At 32.1% G+C, this 24,727-nt stretch overlaps 2 protein-coding genes and 1 long non-coding RNA gene across 3 annotated transcripts; 1 reads left to right on the plus strand and 2 right to left on the minus strand.

The window, feature by feature from the left end:
• Positions 1-4,486: 4,486 nt before the first annotated feature.
• LOC123885650 (60S ribosomal export protein NMD3-like) lies at positions 4,487-6,849 on the minus strand. The gene is made up of 2 exons (XM_045934951.1): positions 6,748-6,849; positions 4,487-6,326 (listed from the first exon to the last, which is right to left on the minus strand). The coding sequence occupies exon 2, from the start codon at positions 6,312-6,314 to the stop codon at positions 4,743-4,745; it is 1,572 nt and encodes a 523-aa protein (XP_045790907.1). The 5' UTR covers positions 6,315-6,326; positions 6,748-6,849; the 3' UTR covers positions 4,487-4,742.
• Positions 6,850-7,105: 256 nt separating this feature from the next.
• LOC123887436 lies at positions 7,106-7,858 on the plus strand. The gene is made up of 3 exons (XR_006801490.1): positions 7,106-7,320; positions 7,547-7,619; positions 7,819-7,858. It is a non-coding gene; the product is annotated as an uncharacterized LOC123887436 (long non-coding RNA).
• A 787-nt stretch (positions 7,859-8,645) lies between these two features.
• On the minus strand, positions 8,646-14,051 carry LOC123887437 (LRR receptor-like serine/threonine-protein kinase GSO1). The gene is made up of 2 exons (XM_045936753.1): positions 10,001-14,051; positions 8,646-9,402 (listed from the first exon to the last, which is right to left on the minus strand). Exons 1-2 carry the CDS (start codon positions 13,395-13,397, stop codon positions 9,029-9,031), a joined length of 3,771 nt encoding a protein of 1,256 aa, XP_045792709.1. The 5' UTR covers positions 13,398-14,051; the 3' UTR covers positions 8,646-9,028.
• Between the last annotated feature and the right edge of the window lie 10,676 nt (positions 14,052-24,727).

A 24,727-nucleotide genomic window follows, 5' to 3' on the forward strand; every position in this document is an offset into this window, starting at 1 on the left:
TTGAGCTATTATTTTTCGATTTTTATTTTTATATTACTACTTTTTTATTTAATTTAGTCTTATTTTTTACTATTTTATATGTTTCAAATATAATGACTTTTAGTCTCTATTTTTAAGTCAATTTATATGTAATTTTCATATTTTTGAATAAATTTGCAATTTTGTATTCATGTTTTAATATTATAAAAATTTGTATCACAAAAATTTTGAATTTTTTAACATTAGACTAATTAAATATGAATTTTATAAACATCAAGAACTTAAAAATTCACATTAATTAATCCCTTGTAAAAAAAATTCTATCATATAATTCAAAATTTTAAAGAATATACATGAGTTGAGTTAAAAGTGAGGACTAAAAGTCATGACAAAAGATTTAAGGAATGTATATAATTCTAGAGATAAAAAACAAAACTTGAGATATTTATATTAACCATAAAATATTTTAACCTAATAACGTAATAATATACCACTAGATATACATGTAAAACATTACGTCAAAAAAAAAAAAATACATGTAAAACATTTTTTTTTTTGAAAAATCAAAGTATATAATTTTTTTAAAACTCAGTATCCGATCTTAGAATCGACTAATTCAAGGGGATCAATTACGTCGTCCACTTACGGGACCCATTTAAAGTCAGAGTTTTTTGCTCTGTATAGATTAACCCGCCAAAATTTGAGAGAAGTATACTCTAAAGATCCAAACCAACACCACTAGATCAACCCAAATGAGTTCAATGTATATAAATTAACACATTTTTTCTTAATTTTCATAATTTTTGTGATATATTCAATTGTATCGATAATATTTTTTTTTTTGACAATATCGATAATATTATCATGATGAATGAAATGGCTCTGCATTTTCACTATAAAAAGTAAAATAAAAACTAAACTCATTTTTTTGTTTTTTGGACAAAACTAAACTCGTGTTTTAACTCCTTTGAATCCATTGACTAAAAGATAAAAAAATAAACTCCTTTGAATCCATTTCCACCAACTGTTCTTGAGTAAACTCAGTTTACTCATGTTTTAAGAACCGTTAGACGATTATGTTTTCCCTTTTAAATTGTTAGCTTTAGTGTGTGGAGTGTGCCACAAGCTACATCATTTATGGCAGCTTTTATAGATTAAACAACATTATAATTATATATTCGTTGATCATTAATAACCGTTATCACGTGGTTACCGAAAAGGAAAAACAACACTAACTAATCACATGCATTCAGCAAATTTTCTTTCAAATCAAACATTTATAGTTTTGTCAACAATAAAAGAAGTGTTACATTTTGAATTTTGATGCGTTTAACGGCCATATTTAGAAGTGAAAAACAAGTACTTTTCGTTAAGGAACATTTTTAAAAAATTACACAGATCAAAGAAGCGCATTTTACATAGTTATTTTTATTTAATACTCTTATAAATTTAAATTTATTTCATGTATACTCTTATTTAATTATTCTTAATTCAATCAACTTACTTATTTTTAATATTTTCTCTCATATAATAAGGGCATAAGTAAAATTAAATATTTAAAACATTTGAAAATTTGTCAAAGTTTCTTATAAAAATGACCAAATTTTTTTCTCAAAGCGTTCCTTATAAAAAGGATCGGAGGGAGTATTTGTTTTCGTGCCCCGAGCTTCTTCAGTGTTTTTTTGAACTTTCAATTTTATTCCATTTGCAGTTTAAGTAACGAATGTGTAAAATAACAAATTTTTATTTTTTTTTAAAAAAACATTTCGCTGCATAAGTAGTGAAGCGAACATTATAAAAATCAATATTTTTTTGTCCTATTCACCATTTCCTCATCTCATTGTTTCATGAATGAAACACCGTTCGCAAGTTAAAGTGCGAACCCTTCCTTAACCCCCAAGAAAATATTTTGAATGAAACATTGTATGAACGAGTGATTAAAAAATGAAAAAGAGGTTTCGATTTATAGAATTCTACGGTTTGTGTGTGTGTGTGTGTGATTGGTCGATACTGTCACAACGCTCCAGTGGCCAAAAATATGGTCTTGGGTCGTGGGCAAATTTTTATAAGGTTCACTAGTTAAAGTGCAAACTGAGTTCACACTCTAAGTAGCGAACTGTGTTTGAGTTCGCACTTTAAGTAGTGAACTCTATTTTTTGATAATATTTTCATTCATAGATGCGTGAAAGGTGCAAACGTTAGGGTTGAGTAAAAAAATTGCTTGTGCGAATTGAGTTTGATACATAGATAGTGAGGGGTTATTTTGGTCATTTTTGGGGCGGAAAATGAAGAACTCATGAAAAAATGGGTCGATCCCACTAGATTAGTTGATGTTTTGAGTTTGATCACAAAAACAATCCACCCTATTTAAGGGCCAGATAAAAAAAAAAAAAACCTACTACTTTTTTTTTTTATAAGCAAAAAAAAAAATCCTACTACCTTTTAAATTTCATTTAGTTTTGATTTAATTTCAACTTTTAAATTTGAATTTATTGATTTTGATCGAATGATCTTAATCTTACTAACTACGTGCATTTTTGAGATGATGATTGCACTTAATTCAAGTCCATGTTTAGGCTATTGTTTTAACAAACACACTCTAACACACTCTTTTTTATTGGTTGAAATTCACATAGGTCCCATAAAGGGTCCCATAAAAAAATGTGGATCCATATAACTTTTATGGGACCCATATAAATTTTAACCAATAGAAGAGAGTGTGTTAGAGTGTGTTTATTAAAGAGTGTGTTGCTAGCACTCCTCTTTATTTTTATGATATTGTTTTTTTCCTATCAAATAGTCTAGTGGCTATACTATTTTTATTGGCCTTACTCAAAAGGAACACTATGGATGGCACGAAGCATTCAACTAACATGATGAAGGGAGAAACCAGTCACTGCTATTTTGCAGGAATAGCAGGTAATCATCATGATCATAATCTCAAGCCTAAAAATAATAATGATAATTGCAGTTGGATTCTAGACATAGGTGCAACTGGTCATATATGCAATTCCATTCATTGGTTTGTTTCATGGTAATTGTATTTAAGCACATACATATAATTGGTTTGTTCCATATAATGAAGTAGTTCCTCCTATTTCTGTTGGTCTGCCAAATGGTAATTGTATTTAAGAACATACATATAATTGGTAAAGTCAAGTTACATGATGAGTTGATTATGAAAAGAGTATTGTTATTTACCATATTTCAATGTCAATTTGATGTGTCAAGACTAGCTAAAGGAAACAATTGTGTTCTATCTTTTGAAAATGATTCCTGCATTATACAGGCAAAAAGAACTATGAGGAAGATTGATTTTGCTAAGAAGTTGAGAGGAGGCATCAACACATTTTAAACATCAGCAGGGCTCTGATGTTTCAATCTAATCTTCCTAAATTTTACTGGTCATATGCAGTTCAACATGCAATATTTCTCATTAATAGGAATAGGACTCCCACCAAGTTACTTGCAGACAAATCTTCTGTTGAAGTTTTATATGGCATTAAACATGATCTTAATGTGCTATGCATCTACTTTGACCGTTAATAGACACAAGATTGATCCAAGAGCGCCAACAAAGGTATTTTTCTTGGTTATAAGCAAGGAATGAAAGATTTTGTCATACTTGATTTGCACTCTAGAAGCATATCTATCTCCAGAAATGTGCACCAGAAATGTACAGAACTTGATTTTTCCCAAGTCCTCAAATTATACAATTCCTCCTAAGCCGCGGCTATTAAACCCCAAAGAACGTATTACTGACATTCACCTTGATGAGTGCTTCAATGACAGTGATTCTATTATCTTCAAATCAAGCTACAACTCAACACACCTCTCGTAGCCATTCCACCAAACCCAAACACAAACCAAGTTATTTGAATAATGACTATGTCTGTCATTCAACCACATCTTCACCTTATCCTATAACATCTTACATCAACTACACACCAATCTCTCACCTTCACAATCACATCTCACATATGGTTTATAACTTACTAGTGATACTGAATCTACATCATACTCCTTAGCCATCAGAGATCCTAGACAGGTTGATGCTATGCAAGCTGAAATAGACTATGATAATTTTGAAAAAGCTAGATGATGATTGGACTGTTCCTAAACAGAGGATTAAAGACAGATTATTGGTGTATCAAGAGAAGTCATACATTAACTTCAACACAATTGATGCATCACCATTTTTTTATTAAAACAAACGAAATTTGGTTTTATCTATTTTCTCTGCATATTAGTACTATCTATCTGTTTTTTTGCCATGTAATGAAAATTATACAAACTGAATTATAGACGTGACAAAGATGCAGACAGCACAAATTGAATTATAAACTGCATGCCAAAAATGGTTGCACAAAGATTAATTGATTAACCTTCAGGCTAAGCATTATTAAGGTATTCCTCCAGTCCATTCCATGAGAAACATGGGCTTTTTTGTCTTTAATTTTAAAAACAAAAGAATAAATTATTCAAAACTAAAATACTGCAAAACAAGTTAGAAACAGAAAAAACCAGGCCAAGTAAGTAGTGTTTCACTGATTCCAGATTGGTAAGAGTTAACAGCTAACACAATAAAATAATTATATGAATTGTTACAATATCTGAAAAACAACCATTCTGTCATTCATGCAGCAAATAAAAACAGATTGAAAATTAAAACAACACAAACAAAAAAGGAGTACCCATGAAGACATCAACAAAACTGAGATTCAACATATAAATTTCTATTTCAGGATAGAAGTGACTTTTGCTTATTCTGCCATGTCATCCTCCCCATCACCATCCTCGATCAGATCAAGATCGTCAAACTCAGCAGCCAGCAAATCAGCAGCCAGCAACTCATCATCTGGAACAGAGGGTATTGGTTCACCATCATCCTCAGTTACAGATGCCACCTCTGATGGCTGATAGTCTTTATTTTGGTATAATGATATGTTGAACCGCAGTTCAGGGTTTTCTTCTAGATCTTTTAAGAAATTTTCATATTCTGCATCATTCTTATCTTCATTAACTTTAATCTTATCATCAACCTCCATGTTAAGTGATTTAAGCTTCCATGACCGAGGCTTCCCACGTCTCTTCTGGCGTTTCTCTTCATAACTCTTCTTTATTAAAACCACTTCAGGAATATATCCTTTGTACCTGTCCAATTCCATGTCATTACTATTAGCACCATACAAGTCATAACCAAGAGCAAGGTCACCAGGCTTTAAAAGATGGCCCAAATGAGTTCTGATAGAAAACTGTGTGTCATTCTTTCCAAAATCGGACACACGAGCCACTTGAGCATCAGCTAAAACATATTTCATGCCACCAACAGTAATCTCAGATGAAACAGCTTCAATATCTAACACTATATATTCCACTAACTGTCTGCTAGTAAGTAAAGACTTAAAGGATGTCCTCCAATACTGCTCAGCATCTAAGAAACCGAACTTCAAGGTAAGTGGATCAAGCAAAGCAATGCTGTTAGTAACTTTGGTGCAAATCACAATAGGACCAATATTTCCCAAAATTGCAGCAGCTTTAGGAGGCAAACAGATCAAATCCTCACGGCAAATGGGGCTGATTTCAACAGAAAATGTGTATTTATAATTGTAGTTATTACTCTTTGAATCATGAGAAACAAGTTGCTTATCACTGCGACTCTTTACAGGAGCTACTTTCCCTATAAATTCAACAAACTTGTTACCATGACTTCGATTAGAGAAATAGAAGTCAATCCCGTGATCCATTTGTTTGATTCTAACAGCACGAGCAGCAGCACCATGCCTCAAGATTAGCTGCTCCAAATAAAAGAAAGTACGCCTGTGAGATACATGCTGCCTGAGTTGCACAGCAGCAACCCACTGATCAGGGTTAGCTGCAACCCTGGAACAAGATTCACACATGTGATCCTGTTGAACATACTCAATTAGGTAAGACTGTTCGAGAATTGCGCCGTTATAAACCTCCTTCTGAACACTGACTTTGACTTTCACCCTCTTGGAATGGGGCTCCGTCCAAATAAATTCAGCATTTACTAACTTCACTTTATTGATATTCATATTCTTCTGCAATTTTTTCAAGCAAAATGTCAGCAGCTCCTTTGATTCTAACTGTAGTTTGACCCAAGTTCTCGGTGGCTGCAAGTAACTTTCACACTCGGGGCAATGAACAAGCACCAGACGCTTCAGTAACCCTTCAGTAATATCAACTTCAGAGCGCAAACACTTAACACACATATTGGCTGCATTTGGTTGCATTCGTATCCCACATTTGCAACACAAAACACTGCCAATTGTTTGGTGAACCGTGAACATACCAGCATCTTGTGCCATCATGCCTAATAATACCTAACATGGTATAGAACAGAAAATAATGTTCAGTATTCGACGGTCACAAAGCATATAGCAAAAAATAAAAATCAAATTAAAAAAGATAAGTATGCATCAGAGGTAAAAAAATGTGCATCAGATTTACATACATAAATACAAACCTAATTTTTTTTTTTTAATAAGCCAAAATGAGATACATATATTAATAAAAACAGAATCATCAGCACAATGTGTACCGAGATAGACTACAAATATTTACAAATAGTCAGGGAAAACAACCATAAACAAATCTCATACCTAAACCAATATTTTAATTCAATAGAATCAACTCAGGGCCTGTTTGGATAAACAGCTTATTGTAGCTTATATAAGAAACAGAGATAGAAGAAACAGTCAAAAAAATAAAATAACAACAGGTTAGAGAGGAAGAGAGACAAACCAGTGATGAGAAGATAGGAGTCAAGAAGAAGAGAGAGAGAAAGAGAGAGAGGAAGGTTTTGTGTCGTACAGAAGAGAGAAGAGAATTAGGGTTTAGAGCTCAACGAAATTCCACAAATACCCTTCAAATATTAAAGGTAAAACCGTCCTTTTACTTACCCCTTCAGAAAAACGCGCAGCTCCGACCCACTACCCGCTACCGAAACCAATACCATATAAAACAGGGTCCATAATAAAACCCTTAATAAAGCAACAATTTGATGACATTTTTATGAAATTAATAGAATGTAAAATTGAGTGGAAAAGATGCAAAAATCTTGTTCACTCATGGTTGTTCAATTCAATGAACCCAGAAATTGTGGTGTACATTGAAAATGTGATAAATGTTTAGAACGATCTCAAAGAAAGGTACTTAACATAGTTCGTGCATGTAGCAACTTTGTATCAAGAAATTTCTTCTAATTTCAAACATTGAGATGTGTGCAATGTGGGAAGAACTTTGATCAATTCAGGCCTATGCAAGCCTAACATTGTGAGGGATAAACTAGTCACTGCTATTTTGCAGGAGTAAAAGGTAATCATCATGATCATGATCATAATCTCAAACCTAAAAATAATAATTATAATTACGCTTAGATTCTAGACATAGGTGCAACTGATCATATATATATATATATATGCAATTCCATTCATTAGTTTGTTATTTACCATATTTCAATGTCAATTTGATATTTGTGTTAAGACTAGCTAAAGGAAACAATTGTTTTCTGTCTTTTGAAAATGATTCTTGTATTATACAGGTAAAGGGAACTATTAGGAAGATTGATTTGGCTAAGAAATTGGATGGATTATACTACTTGAAGCCCACAACAGGTATATTCATATACTAGTATATATACATTCTGTCAGATACTAGTATATATATACATTCTGTCAGTACAAATAGTAGTAGTACATTATGGCATTTGAGGCTAGGTCATTTGGCTTCCCTTTTCCACTACTTCTGTTAAACCCTAAAGAACATATTACTGACATTCACCTTCAATGACACTGATTCTGTTATTCATGACAGTCTAGATATCTTTGATCCTTATACCCTAATTCAACTCAAGCTCCAACTTAACACACCTCTCGTAGACATTCCACCAAACCCATGCGCATGTTGTCTTGTCGGTGCCTTCTGCATCTCAAGTGGGCGATATCTTCACGAAGGCTTCTCATCCTGGTCCTTTCCATGCTCTTAACAACATAAGAGAACAAATGAGTTACTTTCTTTCTCAACAAGTAAAGTCATATCTTAGTGATAGTTAGAGTTAGTTAAGTTTCAGTTTTGTTCCTTTAGTTTGTTATGCCACGTGTGCAACTCAATTAGCTTTTCTAACTTGGCATATATGCTTGTAATCTCTTCTTTCCCAAAGTAATGATAATTAGAGTTTCCTCATTCTCTCTAAAACTTCACATGAAGATGACAAATACTGCCACAGTTACATGTTTATTATGATTAAATAAAGTATGAACATTATTTATAAAATATCTACATTGAAAATCAAAAAATATATATTTGTGCATCAAAATTGAATTTAATGTCTTTAACATTGATCATCAATGCTTCGACACATTGTTAATCCTCGTAGATATGTTGAGATGTGAATGTCGAAGCAAATAACAAATTTAATGTTTTTCGAGATAGTACTTAATTATCTGAGTTTTCAAAAACGTGTTGCACGAATATCATACGGATATAGGACAGTGACGCGTGCCAAATGCGGGACGACACCTAATCCTAGAGGTGTCTGCTTCATATGTTAATATATAATCATGACATAGCTTAACCAATTATAAAATCATAGTTGTTTATTAACAATAATAGATAGCAGATTAACAGAGCAAACAATCATCTATGAATAAGTAATAGGTTTTTGCATGGAAACTACATGAACAATATTTCAATATTTTAAGTATCAATTATCATGGATCTATGTTGAAATTTCTTAAAAGAAAATCAAGAAATATTACATATTCCTCAAATTTTAATAGAGTTAATAAGTCTCTTCTGCACACAAAATTGTTAAAAGGATGCAAACATGAAATATTAGGTAAACTTTCTAACATTCATTAATCTTCCATATTGAAGTAATTAATCTTGAAATAAAGCTTGCATATTAAAATACTACAACCACTAATTGAAATGAAGAACATGAGGCATATATTAATTAAAATAAAAGATAGTAAAAGCCAAAAAAAAACTCTTAATCTTCAACTTCAATCACTTGGAAATATTTTCAGTTGTAGGAATCCAAATTCATTTTCTTAAACTCCACTTTTTTGTTCTTGGACACATGTAGAAGAAGATCACAAACTTGTCTTGATGATGGCCTCTCTTGTGGTAAAGTTTTTGTGCATTGTAAAGCTATCTCAAGAACTTGAAATGCAGCAAATTCTTCACAAGGTAAAAGTGGTTTAAGCTCAGGATCTATAAGTTCTTCATTTTTTTCAGTTCCTTTCATGTCAATGTGCATCTGCACCCATCTTACAATGTCTATACCTCCTCTAAATAATGCATCAGTTGGTAATTTACCACTAACAAGTTCCATAAGCACAATTCCCATGCTGTAAACATCACTTTTCTCTGTTGACTTTAGAGAATATCCAAATTCTGAAAAATAAGCAAATATGAATCATGTATTAATAGTTAAGCTAAAAATTAAAATCAAATATAATTCATCACAATAATTTCAATACAAGGTGGACACTAATCAAAAACATTGTGAGTAGCATAAGATTGAGCCACCTGAGCTAACTCATGGGCCACCCAATTTGGTTGCCATCTAACATAACCGACCTTATAGTTTTGAATCAAATTCAACACATTTTTGCATGGTGACTAGCGTAATGATTTTTATACTATCAATCAATTGTAATCGTTAGATGGTTGTAATTCGTTGAAAACGTAAAACATTTTATACTAACGGTGTATCAAAATTAAACTCAAATGATAATAGAACAAAAACAATTGGTTTAAATATATTGTCCCTACAAACATACCATTTTTTGCTTTTAGTCATCGTAAAAGTATATAATTTTTGTTTATTATATGGACCAATTTCAATATAGGAATTAATATTGCACCGACTAAAACAAAATAGCAAGGACAAAAAAAGCATAAAGTTGTATATTCGCAAAGATCAAAAACATATTTTTTAGGAGGATTAAAAACAAAAAATGGTATATTTGTATAGACGAAAAACATATACCTGGAGCAATGTAACCATAAGATCCTGCAAAGCAAGAAGTAGACTCAGTATTAGAATCATGATTCTCAATGATAGCTTTTGCCAATCCAAAATCTCCCAAATGTGCATCCATATTAGAATCTAACAATATGTTGCTAGATTTGATGTCCCTATGAATGATCTTTGGCACACAATCATGATGAAGGTACTCCATTCCTTGAGCTAACCCTAAAGCAATTTTGAACCTTGTTTCCCAATCAAGGTTTTTCTTTAACTTTAGAGCATTTCCATGTAACCAATCCCAAACACTTCCATTTTCCATATACTCATATATCAGTAAGTTACAACCATTTCCTTTGTTTCGATTGCTACAACAACCGACCAGTTTCACCAAATGTCTATGCTTAATTCTCCCTAATGTCTTCACTTCTCTTAGAAAGCTTTTATGTAACAAATATTCATCTTTCAATGAAATTTTCTTGGCAGCTACGGTTTCGCCGGTAGGCAATTCAACTCTGTAGACTGTGCCTGAACCTCCGGAACCGATTATGAATTCATCACTCAAATTGTTTGTAGCTTCCATGATGTCTTCCCACCTGAATTCTCGCCGTCCACCTGTACTTAAAGGGAACAATGGCCGTTTCTGCGCTTTTGACGAAGAAGAGGAGAAAACACAGGCCAATTCGCTGTCTTTGTTCAGAAAATCTCGTTTATTTCTCAAGTAGATTTTTACTGCAAGAATAAGCAGTGCAATTGCAGCTAGAGTTGAAATGGCAGAGATTACGACAACTGATGTCTCACTTAATCGTGATAGCTTATTTCGGGAAGCTCCACTGCGGTGGCAGCTACCGAGAGAGGCTCCACAAAGACGAAGGTTACCTACAAACGCATCGTATGGCCAGCGAGAAAACTTCTTATCCAGTGTACCTTGTAAGCTATTATAAGAGATATTGAACTTTTCCAAGCTAATCATTTCGCCAATGTTTGGAGGAACTACACCGGCGAGTTGATTGTGGGATAGATCAAGTGCTTCCAATTTCGCCAATGTACCAATAGAAAATGGAACCTGACCAGAGAGATTATTGTAACTGAGGTCTAAAACAACCTGAAGATTTTGAAGATTTCCGATCTCATTCGGTATGTCACCACTGAAAACATTTCTAGAGAGATTCAGCTCATAAAGATTTCTCAACTTACCTATTGCATGAGGGATTGGTCCACTAAAATTATTATGGTCAAGTCTTAGGACATTAAGCGATTCAAGATCGCCGATACCATTTGGTAAACTACCATTAAGAGAATTGTTATTCAAGGAAAGAATCAACAACATAGGTAATTTGAATAATCTCAGTGGAAAAGGACCAGAAAATTGATTATAAGCAAGATTAAGTTTTCCTAACTTAGGTAAATTTCCAAGCCATGATGGTATATGACCAAAAAGAAGATTATTGCTTAAATCAACAGAAGTTAGTTTACCACACAAAGATAATTCACCTGGTATTGGTCCAATGAGCGAATTTCCCGAAAGATCTAACAATGACAAATCAGCGATTTTTCCAAATGTCCTCGGAATTTCACCAGAAAATTTGTTACCTCCTAATCTTAACCTCTCAAGAGACAAAGAGTTTCCCAAATTTGAAGGAATTTCACCATCAAATTCATTACCTGTAACATCAAAAGAAAGAAACTCTCTAGAGCTACACAATGGAACCAAACTTCCATTCAACTTATTCTTCGAAAGATTAACTCTTGTCAAGTTTGCAACATTCGCCATTTGTCGAGGAATACCACCTTCAAGAAAATTATTATAAAGCATAAACTGCTTCAAATCTTTAAGATAACCAAATGTTGCAGGAATTCCACCCGAGAGATTATTATCTCCCAAATCAAGAACATTCAGCTTATGACAGTTCCCAAGTGTAGATGGAATTTCACCAACAAACTCATTTCGCCTAAGATGAAGAAAATTCAAATCTTTCAACCTTCCAATACTAATTGGAATTCTTCCACCAAAATTGTTATCAAAAAAATCAACCATTTGTAATCTTGAACAATTACCAATTTCCCAAGGTATCTCACCAGAAAATTGATTATCATAAAGATACAAAATTTCCAACTTTCCAAGCCTTCCAATTTCTTTAGGCAAAACACCTTGTAACTTATTATGAAACAATGCAAGTGTTTGCATGTTGGTTAAATTACCTATGTTAGGTGAAATTGAACCAATTAAACTATTGTTATGAAGCATAAGATCAGTTAAATTCACCAAACTATAAATCTCAAGTGGTATTGTTCCATTGAGAGAATTGTTTGATAAAACTATTTGCTTCAATGATTTACATTGACTCAATTCAGATGGAATTTCACCATAAAGTTCACTCGTAGATATCATTAAATGTTCCAAATTTGTTGCATTGGAACATAAAGTTGGTGGAATTGTTCCATGTAAAGGGTTACCAGAAAGAACTAAGTATTTCAACTGATGCATGTTTGTAAATTCTTTTGGAATTCCACCACTGAATCTGTTCATTGACAAGTCAAGATTTTGAAGGTTACCCAATTGAGATAATGATGAAGGAATGTGACCCACAAGTTTGTTTTCCATTAAATTGAGATAATTAAGTTCATTCATTTGACCGAGTTGACTCGGAATTTCCCCTGTTAAGGTGTTGTTGGCAAAGTTGAGAACTTGGAGGTTTATGAGTTGACTCAGTTGAGTTGGGATTGTTCCATTGAGTTTGTTGTCAGCTGCAGTGAAGATTACAAGGCTTGAACAGTTTCCTAACTCGGCCGGAATCGGACCTGTTAACTCGTTATATTGCAGGATCAAATTCTGTAACATCGTGAGTTGACCGAGTTGACTCGGAATTGAACCGGTGAGATTGCATGAAGCTAAACCAAGGCTGACAAGGTTGACCAAATTGCCTAAAGAAGAAGGAATTTCGCCACTGAGTTCATTGTCACCGAGTCGTAAAACACGGAGACTCAGTAACGAGCCTAACTCGTGTGGAATGTGGTTTGTGAGTTGGTTGGAAAAGAGAAGCAAAGATTCTAATTTAGTGAGGTTAGAAATAGAAGGTGGAATGGGACCCCCAATATGGTTAGAAGAAAGATCAAGGTGGAGCAGGTTTTGTAAAAGACCAATTGATGGTGAAATTGACCCAGTGAGTGACGAGTAGGACAAGTTGAGTCCAACCACAACATTCACCGAGTCACATGAAATGCCTTTCCAAGTACAATAATCAGTGTTGTTTTGTGACCAATCAATGAGAACATTTTCAGGGTCATTCACAAAAGAAGATTTCACTTCTAAAAGCACTTTCAAAGTGCTTATTTGATTTTCATTACAAAAGACTGATAGAATAGAAGAGAAGAAGCATAAGAGAAAAAGTGTTAATATTTTCATTGTTGATGCCATTTTTGGGTGTAATAGCAGTTTTTGTAAAAAGCTCACAAATTTAGTAAAAATGAACTCTTTGGTATAATAAGGGGAAAAAAAAAGAATGAAGACAAAATTTGAATTAATTGAGTTGGTTGAAGAGTTTGGAATGCGGTGGTGGTTGTTCTTGGATTGTGAGAAGACGCGTGGTGCAGAAAATTAAGAGTAATGATCCATTCACAGCACTCTGCATGCATGCATTGGGATATTCATATTCTTAAATTTCACATGGCTTGCTGTGAAAGTAAAGATTGATTGGTTAATTTGGTTTATGATGCATGGTGTTTGAATGATGTTACATGGAGTATGATGTATGATAGATATGCATGTGTAGGATATTAATGTTTGGTGATTTAATGTGGAAGAGATGAGGTTGAGTGTTTTGAGGAAGTCAAATTAATAGTGAGCATAGGGAGTATATATAAGAAAAAGGAAAATGAGGCAATAAATATGAGAGAAGATTTTGTAGTGGTTTTGATTATGCTAAAGTCAGAGATTGAATTTGGTAGATGAATGAAGTCATGAAGATGTGGAGTGATGAGATGAGAAAAGGATGATGTACAGTGGTTGGGTGAACTGTTGGAGATAAATTACTAAATGGGTTTTGTTTTGTTTTGTTTGATTTTCCCAATCATAAAGCAAGCAGTTCGTTTTCCCTTTTAAATCTTTTGAGTGATGTCAAATGTGAAATTTTAAACGTATACAAAAATCACGGATATTAAAAAAATAATTTAAAGTAATAATAATTTTGTTTTAAAGTGCGAGTATTACTACTAATTACTAAATCACTTTTTGTGTATAAGTTTGATTTTTGGTTGATTTTTCATATTTGAAGACAAATTGTATGTTTAAAAAACGAGTAATAAATATATTCAAAATTTTATAGAGAGTCTTATATATAAAATAAAAATAATATTTTTTGTAAAATGATCTTATAATTTATAGCTTATCTTTGCTACTATCCATATTGACCATGACAAAGATATTGTTTGTGTTGATGATGTTGTTCCTATTATCCGTGTGACTAAAAGTAATAATCCGACAACTAATAATGAGAGGTAGTTTGTTTTTAATGAGGGAGAGAATAATAATAACATTCAGTTTCCTATTGTTACCATTCCTAATGCAGATGAGACTTCGATGGACAATTTAGCTGAGAAGATTGTTAATAATAATAACGCTAATGATTTGGAGGTGGTGGCGGATTTGCAGTAATCTCCCGTAGTTTGCCTAGGAGGGTGGCAGATTTTCACTCATCTCGTTTTGTCACTCTACCTAACCTACACAAGTAGCAAATACCTCAGTACGTAGCACTGCATAATTAAAAAGAAGATTCTACTCTTTTAACCCTGCCTGTCACAACTTTTCTTTTTCTTCTTAGTTTGTCAAAGAGGGGTGTGATTTAAGGTCAATTTTGACCTGAAATCATCCCTCCAAATCGTTTTTCTTTCTCGTTATAATAAATGTTGGAACAAAATTGAGATTTATATGTTCCCCTTGTGATTATTAAAGTTTTGATGATAACAAGGTATTAAATGTACAATTGGAGATACTAAAATTTATTAAGTATGCAGAATTATTTTGAAGATAAGTTCTGAAAATATGCTAGAAGAAGACCATTCATAAGTTCTTAAAGCTCATAGGATATCAACGTCAGAAGATGTAAGCCTCGGAGGTTGGAAGCCTCAACAGTTGATAGGTCATAAGATGATAAACCTCTGGATTGATCTTGATCTTTGTGAAGACTGGGTTATGAAGTTTGAATCATTGCATCAACACTTTTATCAATGAAGAAAGCGACTTCACAAGTGGTTCAGGATAGTCTTCTGACATAATCCCTAGTCTTAAGGAAAGAACGTGGTTTGTCTGTCTTCTTAGCTAAGAATGGAAAGTCTTCTCTGCATCAAGCCAAAGTAGTTGAAACTCTTGTTCAGATTTGGTTGCTATTCAAATTCATGTCAAGACAAGTTCAAGCTGACAATCTTATCTTCATCAGCGGTCATTTGCAGCGTCTATAATTTCTTTGGCATATAAATACAAGACGAATTGCATTGCTGCATATAACAATCCTACGCGCGCAATCGAATTGAAAGAATCTCTGCACAAAAGACTTAAAGCTCTGAAGCTCTTGTTCTGTCATACTCTGATAGTTCTTTAAACGCTTGTAACTTATCATACTTGTGTTTATTTAAGTCTTAGGTGTATTTCTATACTTTCATTTGTAAACCTTTGCGGTTTTCGAATTCTCTTGTTTAGGTAACTTGAGCATTTGAGTAGGAAGTCTCTTGTTAGTTTAACTCGAGCAAGTGGTTGTAATCTTGGTGATTATTTTAGTGAAACTCTCTTGGAAGTGCAAGAGGACTGGACTACTCTCGATTTGTGAGAGGAACCAGTATAAATTCCTGTGTGTTCTTCTCTACCCTCTTACCTTTTATATTGTGCTTTAGTTTTATCCGCTGCTAACTCGAGAAAGTTTTAAAATACTAAAACACAATTCAACCCCCCCTTCTTGAGTTAGACACAAGCAGACGCGAAACGCGTCTACCTGGCCCGCTAGTATAATAATAATCGGAACAAATCTCTTTTTTTTTTATTGTAATAATAATAGACAGAAAAATGAATCAGATTCTTTTCACAATAAAACAAAACTTAATCGAAATAAGTTTTTTTTTTCTTTTTCACCACTAAAAGATAAACACCGGAGATTAATCTAACAACTTAACAAACCAAATCGTTCCACAATTTGTAGATAAGCATAATCTTTCAACACTAACAGATATATATATATATATATATATATATATATATATATATATATATATATATATATATATATATATATATATATATATATATATATATATATATTAAAAGATAACAATAATAAGTTAATAACAAATAAATTTTTCAAAAAAATAATAAATAATTAACAAATAAAAATAACTTCTATTTTTTTGAAAAATGAATAACAATAAAATCTTAAACGCAACAAAATTGCCTCACTAAAATAATTGAGCAATCTCCGGCGCTGGCGCCAAAAATTTAATGACAAAATTAGCAAGTATACTAAGACCATGTGCAATGGAAAGAAAAAAGGGTGTTGAATGTGTGTTTCAACTGTTGAAACCATTGGAGGGAACCTGTTGAAACCTTGCTGGCGGAGGGAGAAGATGAATTCTTTCAACATGTTGAATCCTGACATGAGGGGGACGCGTGGCGAATTTTCGTTGGCCAAGACTGGCGCGTGTGAAACACGCGCGGACAGGGAGAGTGGAAGGCAGGGAATGCGGAGAGAGAAACTGAATTTGGATAAAAGGCAGCCACGTGGCTGCTGCTGATTTGTCCGGTGGATTTTTATGATTTTTATCCTTTGAACTCAATTATTTCATTGAAAATTAATTTTTTAATTTTTAATTTTTATACCAAAATTCGTGATTTTTTTTTCTCTACAAATAGAGACTTGGTTCATTTCATTTGGACACAGAAAAAAAAAATCAAATTTTTCACTATCTTAATCTATTATTAACTTTCTAATTAGTCTTTCTTTTGAAGTTTTAATTTTTTTTTAGTGAAATGGATCCCAACAATTCTTCTAATTAACTTGTGTGTTGTATTGCATTTTAAGTTAATTTGTATCGTATTAATTACGTTATTTGTATGATGTATTGCATTTTAAATTAAGAAAATAAAAAAAAAAATTTAAATAAATTTTGTTAAGTGTATTATTTTAATTTAATTTTAATCGATAATTATAATGTTATTTAATCATAAAAACAAAAATTAAAATTTAAATAAGAATATGAAATAGAAAGTGGTGAGGTAGAGAAAGTGATGGGGTATGGTGTTGAATTTAAAAACCATTGGAGAGGGTAAAAGTTGAATGTGTGTTGAATAATTAGGTGGAAGAAAGAGAAAATGATGTGGAGTGAAAAAGTGGGTGTTGAATATTTTTTGGTGTTGAAACCATTGTGGGTAGTCTAAGTTATCTTTAAGTAATAAAAATCAACAATCATTTAATAAACATAATCAATAAAAGACTTAGCTACTCATAATAACAAGATTCAGAGCAAATAAATTTGAGAAAGAATACATTAAATTTGATGAACAAAGGTATTGAATCCTCCTCTCGGATGAGTCTCCAGCCCGAGAACTCTAAAAAACGATGGTGTGGAAAAATATCATATTCTCATTTAAGCATAAAATAATCATCAAACACAACAATTATGCAAAGTTCTCATCAGTTTAAAGAAAAAAGTGCATGGTAATCTATGATACAAATACATATTATGAGCAATAACATATATAATGTTCAAATAACTAACCGATTTCAAACCTATTTCAGGAACTACTTCATCATCCAAAACATGAACCTTGAAATTCTGAATTTAGCCAGAAAATATACATAATATCATTAAGATTATTATTGGCTTGAAACCTCGTTGAAAATACAGATATCCTTTTATGATCTATAAATTTTTTGAGATTTCAAGTCAATAATAATCTTGTTGATTACATAATGGAAAGCATAACAATTAAATCAACAACAATCTCGTCGATGTTCGTCAAAAAAACAATCTCATCGATGTTGCTTCATAATATTTCAGCTAGCATATCATGAGGAGTTAGGTAACACTAACAATATACATAGACTATTAATTAGTTTCTTCATGGAATGGTAGCCATTTTTTATTAGGGAGATTCTATGGTGCAGTCCCTTTTTGGACTGTTTTGATGCAGTCCATTTTTTTGACCAATAGAATTCAATTTAATTTTAACATTAGTGCAAGTCTATGGTGAGCCTTATGAAACTTTTACTTATTGCATATAAGTCCTTTTATTAGTTTTTTTTACAAAAAGTCCTTTTATTAGTTAAAATTATTTTAATAATTAAAACTTATTTTTTTCATTTGGATTTAAATCATATTTTCAAAAACAAATATTATCATCCCAAACTCACCATCACCCATCATCATCACCAACCAAAATCAAGAAATCAAATATTCATCCTTCATAATCTTCACTTTCTCAAAACCTATAAACAAATATTCATGTCCCCAAAACTAATTGTGACTTCATCAACTCCTCAAAATTTCTTCAACTCCATTAAAGAACTACAAGTAGATGAAGATTCTTAATAACAACAACAAAGTGGTTTGATTTTTCTGGGTTTTGCATCAAACTTGTTTTTGAGTTCTGAGTTTAATATTTGATTTCTATGTTCTTTTATGCCCTTTTTTAATTTGTTAATCGCTTTGTGATGATTATTTTATTTTTCTCATTCAAAGAGGTTTCAAAATTTGGTTTGTTTAGATTTTTTTTCCTGAAGAGGCAAGCCATAGCCAAAAATCAATGGTTCTTATTCTTTCGCTGCAGCAACAATAAAAACTCATGTCATGTTAATCAATTAATTCACGATCTTAGTACCCTTTGACGTGCTTGATAATGACAAGAATAATTTTTTTTGGTGGGCGCGACCGGAATTTCTGTGAAAATACACGGTGGAATCGTAGTAGCAGACTAGCAGCGCGAGTTTGTTCATCAACCTAAAATTCCGGGTACCCGGATCGAATTCGAGACCTGTTTTTGAAAATCACGACCCAACTTCTGAAAAACCTTTTTTTTTTTTTTGACTTTACAGTCACATTAAATGAAAGAAAAAAATAAAAATTGTTCATTAAAACAATTAATTACTACTCCCTCCGTCCCAAAAAGAATGACCCAGTTGACCGAAACACGCATGCCAATGCATAACTTTGGCGACTAATATCTTTAATTGTATAATAGTAAAAATTATAAAAAATTGATATTTTGAAAATACTCATCGAGACGAATCTAACAACATCTTATATGTTAATATTTATTTTTATTTATTAGTAGAAAAATATGGTCAAAACAATATATATGAATAGTGCATATATTCAAAATGGGTCATTCTTTTTGGGACGGAGGGAGTATTTGAAATCTTTCCAATACACTCTCATAATGCCATAATTGTTTTTTATAACAATAAATGTCATGATTTGGGGAGCTTACCAAATAAAAATCAAACTTTTGATATTTTCTTATTTTACTTTTTACGGGAGACTATTTGTATTCTCTTTCTTACCTTTTTTTTTTTTTTACCTTTTTAAGATAAAAAACTAGAGAATAAAAATAAAAATTAAAAACACAAATCGGCATAGTATGAAATCCTAAAAAAAAAATATCCTCCAAAAAAAACATCACTGCATCCTTTCAAATTTTTTTAAAAATAAATATGGAAGAAAATAACACGTACTATACATATTAAAGTGGCTGTTTTACGGTCCCTACTTCGAATCTAGGTTTTGCCAAAATCGCCCATTTTCTTCTCTTTTTTTCCCGGTATTTTAAAGTGGCTGATTCTTGTCATCATCTTCAACCTTCAGCCGGGTCACTTCAACCCAGTTTCAGACACGCAATACCAACGCGAAATCCGATAATTTCCCGACAGTTTCAAGTCGATTTAAACTAAAAAATAACAATTAATTATCCATAAACATCACAAAAACCATTTACAATACATTTTTATTTTAGTATTGATTCAAATAGTCTAAAACAAAAGACCTAAAATTAAAATTCTCAACATGTTTGGATGAGTTTGTGTCAAATATGTGTGTTTTTATTTATTTAAATAATGAAAGAAATCAAAAGGGATGTAGAACCTTCAACTCCATTGCAAAATTCATATGAAAATAACAATGGTAAAATTTGAAAACTGTCAATTGAAAAAAAATAATAAAAAAATGAAGGGGTGAAGGGGAAATCATAAAAATCTGAATGTTCAAAAAAAGAAAAACGGAGAAGAAGATTATGGGTTTTAGATCTGAGTTTCTCTCAAGTTTTGAGCTTGGATTTATACTGCTACGTTGATGAAGAGATCAAGAACCATGATGTTGTGATTTTTTTTTAGTTGCTCGGTGAAATTGTTTTAATTTTTTTACAATCACAATTAAAATTAAAAACAATTTAATAATTGAGGTAATTTTATTACTTTTAATATGGTAGGGGTTTAGTTGAAATATTAATAGATATAAAGACACATGGTAAGTACTATATAAATGGTGTGTACCATATAATTCAAAGTTAGTCAATACTGCATTCTCATTGGCCAAATTAAAAATGTATCAAAACAGTCCAAATAAAGAATGCACCATAGAATTTTCCTTTTTAGGGTCATATATTTAGAGACTTTTTATTTTTTGGTAAAAAGGAGTCCTATGAATGGAGTATTATTTTTTCATACAAATCTTTAATTATTTTTAAACTTGTGTATGTAACAAACAAATAAGCAATGCAAAAATAAAAATATTTTCAAAAAAGAATTTTTTCCAACAAATAAATAGTATGAAGAATTTTCTTTAAAAAAGAGTAGGAAGAGTTAATTTGAAGAAAAAATTTGAAGAAAAAACAAGTATCAATTAATATTACAACTTAATTCTCTGTAAAAAAAAAACATTACAACTTAGTTTATGCGAATTAGTTGATGAGATATTTAAGGATAATCTATTATATTTATGGGTGAACACTCTCGTACACATCTTATTTGGATATGTACCGATATAACACTGATGTGGATAATTACGATAGGTCCACACATAATGTTTAATATAAAAAGTAACAAACATTATTTGTGAACCAATCGTAATTGTACACCTCAACAGATGTATCGGTACACATCTAAATAAAACGTGTATCAAAGAATTCACCATATTAAAATTCTAAAAGTAGATAAACAAGAAAAAGTAAATCTAAAATATAATTTAGTTATAAAATCCTATTTTTGTAAATATAATAATAAATATAATTTAATTTATATTATATTATAAAAAAGTATATAATTTATTAATTTTATTTAAGCTTAAATGCAGTATTCCCCCCTGTTTTGATTAAATCGGAATTTTACCCCCCGATGTTTTAAAACGCGGACTTTTACCCCCCTGTTGTATAATTTTTTGGATTTTGCCCCCCTAAATTTCTGCTTTCGAGTCACAACTTCAAAGTTTCGCACACAACTCAATTTGGATCAATAATTCACCAAACGGATATCGAAATGACCGTAATCGAGTTATCTTTCCACAGAATCAAATCCCACTAAATTTGGAGTTACTTACAAAAAGAGATTAATTACGGTTTTAGTGAAGGTATGTCCCCCAAAATTCTGCACAAAATCTGATAATTTACTTTTGAATTATGTGAAACATTTTTTTTTGCTGTAGCCTCTTTTTAAAAATCCCAAAATACCCTTGTAAATTTTCATTTTAAATATTCAAAAATCAAATCCTATATCGGTTACCATTTCAAAAAAATTATGTTAACTGCTTATATTATCTTCCAACGCTACACATCCTTTCATTCCACTATCATTTGAATACATCCCTTCTTCTCTTTTTGTTTTCTCCTTTAGTCTTAATTAAAGGGCTTTTATTTGTCAAAAAAAATATTAAGGGTTTTTAAATCATAAAATGAGATTCAGCCTTACATTGCAGCATGTAAAGAGTCACAGGTACCAATTTTCTGAGTGTATCCACAACGGATACCAGCCATTGTTACATAATGGAAAACATAACAATTAAATCAACAACAATCTCATCGATGTTCCGTCAAAAAAACAATCTCATCGATGTTGCTTCATAATATTTCAGATAGCATATCATGAGGAGTTAGGTAACACTAACAATATATATAGACTATTAATTAGTTTCTTCATGGAATGGTAGCCATTTTTTCTTTCTTTCTTTCTTTATGTACAAGCAAAAGGAGATAAGATTACAATTATTTATCTATAAAAAGGTAAAAACAACGATGACTGGCGCGATGAGAAGGCGGTTTAAATTGAAGAAAATCTGCAACAAATATTTTCCATCGTACCACGATGACTTGTCATCGTGGCACGATGATGACGGCAAAAGCACGCAGAAAATCTTGAGGAAATCTTCCATCGAACCACAATATGATCCATCGTGGCCACGACGAAGCAAAATTACACGCCATCGTGGCCATGATGGGTGCGATGGACGCGCAGAAAAGCCCAAAACCCAGCTGAAAAACTATAAATAGAGCCTTCCTCCTCCACTATTACTCATTTAGAAATATTCAGAGACATTGAATATTCACTCTAGAGTTAGGATAACTCTAAGGAGGAGGCAAGGAGGCCAAGAAACTCCAAGGCCAATAAGGTTCTTTTCTTTCTGTCTTTGTAATTTATTTTTTCTAGCTTAGGTGGAGTCGAGGAACTCCCTTACGAATTCTTGATTTTGTATAATTTGGGTATAAATTCAATTGTTTTTTATTGCAAACTCTTTTATTGTCCGGTTTTATATTTATTTTAATACTGATCACATTAGAATAAAATCTAAGGAGCTAGTGGATATTGAATAGGAAACGAAGCTAGTTATCCCGAACGAAGGACGGTATGCTAAGGATATTAAATTAAGTATCCGAGATCATAGTATAGGATTAAAAGCTTAGTCTAGAACGATAATTTCTACCTGAGGCAGAGTTAGGACTAGTTTAGGCACACATGACAACTTGTGACACATTGACCCTTAAAGGTAATGATACCAACGTTTGTAACAAAAAAGTGGAACCTTGGGCAAGGATACTTAAACAAAGTAAGGGTAACCTAAACTAGGCTCTGAACAGTTTGTAATAGAAATAGGGAACGAGTGCTTCCGAACCTATTTTAGAAGACTAATCTTAATAGAGGGAAACAAGGGAATTAACCACCAAGCAGGAGTAAGGGAGGGATTCGACCACACTTAACCACCCTGTGTGGTCACACACACAACATTTATTTTTCTGTCATTTACTTTATGTTCTTTAATTTCCTGTCATTTACTATTATCCGCAAATATACCTTTCAAACAAACAAAGCGAATACAACTATCTATATTCCTAAGCGAGACTAGTAATTTTGGCACAATCCTGTGGAGAACGATAAACTTATCACTTTATTATTTGGTTGCGATTCTGTGCACTTGCAGAACCACCATCAATTACTAATAAAAATTTAAAATTCACGGGAGGATGACAATTTTGATCGTTGATAAAACTTTTAAAATTTGCTATTACAATTTATTGTTGATAAAAAATTATTACTCATAGGGAGAAGATAATTTTGATCGCTGATAAAAGTTTTAAAATCACTATTACAAGTTATTATTGATAAAAGTTTTAAGATCACTATTCCAAGTTTTTATTTTTTTGACAAGATCACTATTCCAAGTTATTAGTGTTAAAAATGTATAATTCATAGGGAGATGATAATTAAATTTTATACATAATAGTTACGAAGAAAAAGGGTCAAAATTAAATTGTATACATGTAACGGGTCTTTGAATGCTCCACTATAAAATTTGATGTGTGGTTCACTTTTGTATTGTACTTATTATGACTAGTGGCCAAACGGGCACCGTGCCCGTTTGTGTGGTCCACATTTTCTATTTTAATAACGTATATATAAATTGTAAATAATGATTTTACTAAAAATTTGATTTTCATTCAATTCAATTTTTGCTACTTTTAGTTTTCATTTAAATAAAAATTGTATTTTATGTGCATTGATCAACATAATAGGTAAAGAAAACTATCAAATTGTATTTTCATTCTGCCCATTGACTACGACAACTATCAACTAGCAATTGAACATTTTTTGTCATATCAGATAATAATACAGTTCTCATAGCATGATAATTTGGCCCTTTATATCCACCCCCAATAGAAGCAATTGCATCAATCATTGGCTGATAAGAACTTGAATTCAAAGCATTCATAGGGATACAATTTTCAAAGAAAAAAGTTGCAATAGCAATATCAACATTATGCACAACTTTTTTACCTGCAAGCACACTCTTAATTTTTGGTTGAGCACCAGGCGTAGTTCTTGGAGCAAAGAAACTTTTACCCAATCCTTGAGATTGAGATGCAGTTGCTCTCTTTTTTGTTGGTCGAGAGGATGATGGCACAACAGCTGCTGGTATTTCACTAGTGTCATTGGCCAAATCCACAACATTAGGACCAAAAGGATTTTCGTTATCAAACCTCTCAGCCATCTCTGCAACTTTCTTCTTCTTTGTTGCAGTTTCATTCAAACTCTCTTGCATTCTAAACCGAGTATCTTCATCCACGTCCGGACAACTTTTAACTTCACCAACTACTCCAGCAAGATGTTCTTTAACTCTATGGATTCCTCCACCTTTAAAAACTTTCAAGCAAAACATACATGTATAGGTTTTCTTCCTTCCCTCTTCAGTATATGTCACATGGTCCCAAGCAGGATCTGTCTTTCG

Source organism: Trifolium pratense, linkage group LG5 (assembly GCF_020283565.1).
Source record: "Trifolium pratense cultivar HEN17-A07 linkage group LG5, ARS_RC_1.1, whole genome shotgun sequence".
NCBI classification, from domain to species: Eukaryota; Viridiplantae; Streptophyta; class Magnoliopsida; order Fabales; family Fabaceae; genus Trifolium; species Trifolium pratense.

Excerpts from the sequence above, each read along its gene's own strand:
- LOC123885650 (XM_045934951.1), bottom strand. The coding sequence starts at position 6,314 with ATGATGGCACAAGATGCTGGTATGTTCACGGTTCACCAAACAATTGGC.
- LOC123887437 (XM_045936753.1), bottom strand. The coding sequence starts at position 13,397 with ATGGCATCAACAATGAAAATATTAACACTTTTTCTCTTATGCTTCTTC. Across the intron at positions 9,403-10,000 it reads TTATGGTTACATTGCTCCAG|AATTTGGATATTCTCTAAAG; the intron begins GTATATGTTTTT and ends CTTATTTTTCAG.